Source organism: Ruditapes philippinarum, unplaced genomic scaffold (genome assembly GCF_026571515.1).
Source record: "Ruditapes philippinarum isolate M1 unplaced genomic scaffold, ASM2657151v2 ctg21905_1_1_1_1, whole genome shotgun sequence".
NCBI lineage: Eukaryota > Metazoa > Mollusca > Bivalvia > Venerida > Veneridae > Ruditapes > Ruditapes philippinarum.
Window position 1 is genome coordinate 541 of NW_026862132.1, and position 5,519 is coordinate 6,059.

The 5,519-nt window shown below is 33.3% G+C and overlaps 1 protein-coding gene across 1 annotated transcript; it reads right to left on the reverse strand.

Moving 5' to 3' along the window:
• Positions 1-348: 348 nt before the first annotated feature.
• Positions 349-4,024, reverse strand: LOC132718053 (uncharacterized; the record flags this gene model as incomplete). Its single annotated transcript, XM_060701663.1, is given in 2 exon segments — positions 349-3,265; positions 3,762-4,024. Coding segments are annotated over 2 exon segments (1,527 nt in total), but the record flags the coding sequence as incomplete, so codon positions are not given.
• Between the last annotated feature and the right edge of the window lie 1,495 nt (positions 4,025-5,519).

Sequence of the window (5,519 nt, forward strand, 5' to 3'; positions counted from 1 at the left end):
ATTGTCCACATATGGAAAATTCTTGTTTACATTTGCACCATTTCAGGTGTGGATATATGAATGTTATATCAATTCACATAGAAATTATGACATTATATGATATCTGATGTTCATTTATAGCTAACACTATTGATTGTACTATTGATTGTTTCTTGTTAAAAAAGTATATATAATCAGATGAGCAGTATATGGGCCTCCATAGATCTGTTGTTTTAGAAATAAAATGTGTCACCCACACATTAATGATATTTTGACTTCAGACACTTAGCTATTTAAACACCAGTAATGGTTTGTTTAATTTTGTGTCACCACTACAACATACTGGTGACATAAAGGGATCACTACTCCATCATTTGTTTTTATGTCACAAAACTTTTCCAAAATACTCATCCATTATTTATTTATTTATCCGTTTTGTTTCGATGAAAATGCATATCATTGAATTTCTGCCTTCATTGCAACTACATGTATAGTGGTTTATATGATACAAAACTTACTATATAGTATGTCATTCCATAAGGGATGTTTAACTGTGAACAAAGAATGTCTCTGTACTTTACTTTTACACATTAACTGATTGTTAGATTGTATAATGTAAAACAATGATGACATTTTTATGCATTGATGATTAAAATTTTATAATTTGTTCAGAATTGTATTTGCTTTTCTATTTTATGTGAAAATGTTCTCTTGTTTGTTGGAAGTCCATATTGTCGCCTTTTATTTGTATGATGAACTTGTTCATCTTGCAATTTCGGCATTACCTAACATGCATGAATGTGTCTTACTGAATGCTTTTCCGCCAAAAAAAATCTAACATCGGCCAATATTGTAAATCAGTCATTTCTGGAATGTTATTTTTTATAATCTTCTGTATTCAATAATTTTAAACCACCTTTAACCAGAATTTAGTACATAGGGATAAAGGAAGAGTGATTAAATTAATGAAATTACAAATAATCGATTTGTTACGATGTTGACCTATGTTAGATTTATTTTGAAGGTAAAGCATTACAGTGAAACTACCTTAATCTTGAATAACTATCGTCCAAAAATGTTTATCAGAATAAGGTTTTCATTTGGCCAATATAATTTCATCACCTGTACAACATCTCACGACCAAAACTGCCAGGACATATTTCTTTTCTAAGATACATGTAAAGTAGAATTGAACCAAGTCTTTGGAATAAATTTTTACTTTCACAATTTACAAAATGTATATTTACATGTAATCATTTACCACCTTACACAGTAAAAATACACAAACAATTCTAATATTGAAACATCACATAATGTACAGATACCAGTATAAAATAAAGCTGTCATTAAATAGAGACAATATTGATGTATTGTTGAAACCTTTCTGTCGATTAATAATTGATACTCATTTGAACAATCAATAATTTTGGTTAATTATTTTAATGTCTATGAATTATGAAAATTCACCGTAATTATATACAAAAGCAGGTGGCCATGTCTTACATTAAGCTGCTGTTACATAATGGACACATTTCATAGCAGTGATCACAAAAAAAAATATTAGGAAAAAATCATACAAATGCAATTTATAAACAGGACACAACATGAACAGAACATATGAGCCGCGTCATGACAAAACCAACATAATGTGCTTGCGACCAGCATGGATCCTGATCAGACTGCGCGGATGTGCAGGCTGGTCTGGATCCATGTTGGTCGCAAACCCACTATGTTGGTTTTGTCATGACACGGCTCAATTTAATAAAATTATTTAAACAGGTATAAAAGTGAATTATATACAAGAAATTACGAGTATATATCAATATATCAGTGTATCACTGATATTTGTCATCTGATATTGATGTTTAGTCGATATGCTTTGCAATGGATTAATGACAGCTCTAGTATAAAATACTCTACACAGCTGAATAGGAGCTGAAAAACATTAGCCTTCAACAAAATGTTTAAAGATTTTATGATCTTAGCCTTAATAAAGACAAATACAAATTTGTCATTATACAATTACTCAGAATCAGAACTCAGTATCAGTGGTCTACGTCTAAAATGCTTTGTAATTGTTTCTGTATCTGAATCACTCGAGGATCCAACACTTTCAGAGTCTGACAAAGAGTCATTTTCTAGAATTTCACACAGAATGTTCCATGTTTCAATGACATGTTCCTGACATATGAAATTAAACTTTTCCTTAAGTATATCTGGACCTGAAACAATGCCTACGTTCTTAACAACATCATGAATTAATGCCCTAGTAAATCCTGTACTAATGTCAATACCATGAAATAGTGTTCTTTCATCAACTAAAGTGTTTCTATAGTCAAGTAATTTTGACTGCATATCTAGTTTTTGACTTGGTGTCACATGATGAATAATATTTTCTGCACTTTCTGTACTTAACATTGTCCTTAGACTTTTTTCTAAACTTGATGTACACTGATAACAGTCTAAGCAGTCACATGAGCTAGAACACAAATCACAACATTTATGCCCCATGTCACTGTAGTCCTCCACAAAATTAAATGGTTCTAACAATCTTTTTCTTCTACAGTCTGTATTTTTGCAGTAATCTTTCATTTCATCGCTCACATTTCCCGATGTACAGCGTGGATAAGTGATGAGAACTGCATGAGACTGTGATTTGCCATCACGGCCAGCCCTCCCACTCTCTTGTAGATAGTCCTCAATAGAATTAGACGGTCCAACATGAACCACACAATATGTTCCTTTAACATCAATTCCCATACCAAATGCTACGGTACAAAACACAACCCTAACATGTCCATTTTCTTCAGAAAAGGATTTTAGCACAGAAGATTTCACATCATCTTGTGTTTTGGAATGAAACATGGCATACATCCTTGTCCTGTCATCCCCAAATGTCCCATTTGCAAACCCTTTCTCTCCAAGTGTTGTAGAAAATAGTTCAAATAAGTCACTACAATGTTCCTTCTTTCTACAGTACACAATAACACGTTCTGCTGATGTATTATTATCCTCGATATCATCAATTATGTGCTTAAAAGCAGCATATAGGTCAAATTTCGGAAGATGAACGACCGAATACCTAATATTCCTTCTGTTTGGCGACAACACGACTTCTGCGTAGTTGTGCATTCCAGTCAGTTTGACAATGTCTCGTCTTGCGGCAGCAGTGGCAGTTGCAGTCATTACTACCAAAGGTACAGATGCTGGAAGCAGTGATCTTACCTCCCCTAAGCGTGCGTAATGTCCTCTAAAGGCTTTCTTTGTTTTAGCATCATTCTTTCCCCTGAAAAACGTTTATAACAGAATTGTAGTTCATATATAAAAAATGTTAGCTCACACAGTGAAACCTGAAATTAAAAGCTGTTGTGCTGCAAGCTGTTTTCTCATAAGCTTAGTCAATTTTCAGTGGTAGCTCAAATTATAAGTATATAGAAAATATATTTTGATATTCTTTAGTTATAAAACAATTATGCTTTAAAATAGCCAAACATCACCCGTATATATTATAAATTTTAATAATGTTATGTATAATTAAACTCCCAAGTCACTAACTTCATTATTGTTTTTTATAATTGGCTTATCATTAATGCCATATGACCAGCCTCTCCAGTGTGTATAGGCAAGCCCATACATGTACATGATGGCCAGAACTTCGTGCTAGCAGTATGAGTGTACAACTTACTCTATATATTTCTTTAATGATATTCTGAACAGTGCAGATCAAAATTGTGAAAATAAATTCAATATGTCAAATTAACTTGATAAGTATTATACTTTACCACTTGATAATACAATGTCCTTCATCAATGAAAAATCCCACAAGTGAGTTTTGTACCCTCGGTGTCAGGAGCTGATGTCTGTTGGTTGTCAAAAGGGTTTCTGGACTGGCAAATAAGTATTTGCATTGTGGTGGAATGGATTCTACTTCACTGGTCAAGTGGATAGCACAAAGTCCGCATGCTTTCAGTTTTTCAATTTGAGAGTCTATTAACGCTGTCAATGGACTAACAACAATAACCATAGAGTCAGATTTTCCCGTTCGTTTCATACGACACCGATTTACCAGAACCGTCAAAAATACGTCTTTTCCATTATATACTGCTTCCAACACATTTCTCTGGTGCTCTCTGACTTCACTAACACGGAATTTATCTTTGACTAATCTAACGTGTTCATCAAATTCATTCATCATGTAATAAACTGATAAATTTAATTTGTTGTCGAGTGTAAAATATGTCAATTTTCAATCGGAAATGGTGCTGATATGAAAGCGAGGCTCCGTGACTGTTCGTTTACTTTCGGATTACTTCGTTGGGATTCCGTTTCTATTTTTAGAAACTAGTTTGTAGCGGCTCGAGTTATCGTTCTTGAAATCACACCCCGAAGTTTCCGGGTGTATACTAGGTGGCGCTACAGTCGGAAATTGGATTTCTCCAGGCTGTCGATTTGCCAAACAGAAACATAACATAAAATCGACAGACTGGAACCCAGGCTAGGCCAAGAGATGCATGTTTTATACTTAAGACAGTTAACCATTTTCAAAATTTCAATCACAGTGATACATTTGTCAATTTTATACATCCTTCACAACACATCACTCATATTTGACTGGCATTCGTTTCAATAGATTTACATACATATAAGTATCTTCGAACTTGAACTACGTTTCTTAACTCGTGCATCGTCCACGCCTCCTCCTAGATTGCCTCTGTTTCCGCGTTTCAATTAGACAATCAATTTAATATCCACGAGAGTTTGTAATTATTTGTAATAAACATGATTATGTGTGAGTGTGTGTGTACGCAATGGTAATTCATACTAACTCTCTCAGCTGGAGAAAAGTGATCACAATTAAATATTTACTTGATCACAAAAGATCACAATGCTGCATTCTTTCTCTAGATGTGATTTTAACATTTTAACAACAGTGTTTCTGTAGTATTAGAACAATTCAGTGCTCAATGCAAAGATATGAAAATGTGATATACATAGGTCAATGAATAATATACCTTCTTTAAGTTTGTCAGCTAAAATCAAGAATATGATGTTGAGTTCAATTCCATTTAATGGGAGATGAAAATTGGTTATAGTCACCAGCACTGATAGAAAATGCATATACCATGACATGGCACATGAACAAGTAATTTGAAGTCAAAACATACACAAAGGCGCTTAATAACTTTATGTTTAAATGCAATTTTCTATTTAAATAGCAATAATTAGGACACGATAGTTTTTTCCAAAAGCTTTATTTCTACACAAATATAGTGGAATTTTCTTCATTCGTCGGACATTATATTTGTTAGCTCCAGTGTGTAGTCTTTACAGCCAACTAAATACATTTCGTATCGTAAAATATGCATATTTATTTTAATAGAAATTCAGTGTTGGCAACAGACTTTAAAACAAAATGTGCAGACAAAAAGCGCACTAAAACAAATTTACATTTTTTTTATGAAAATAAGCATAGATGTGACTTACCAAAGTTGAATTAGCGATGAATCATCGATGAATCATGTTGTGAGTGCCTCTCGGGA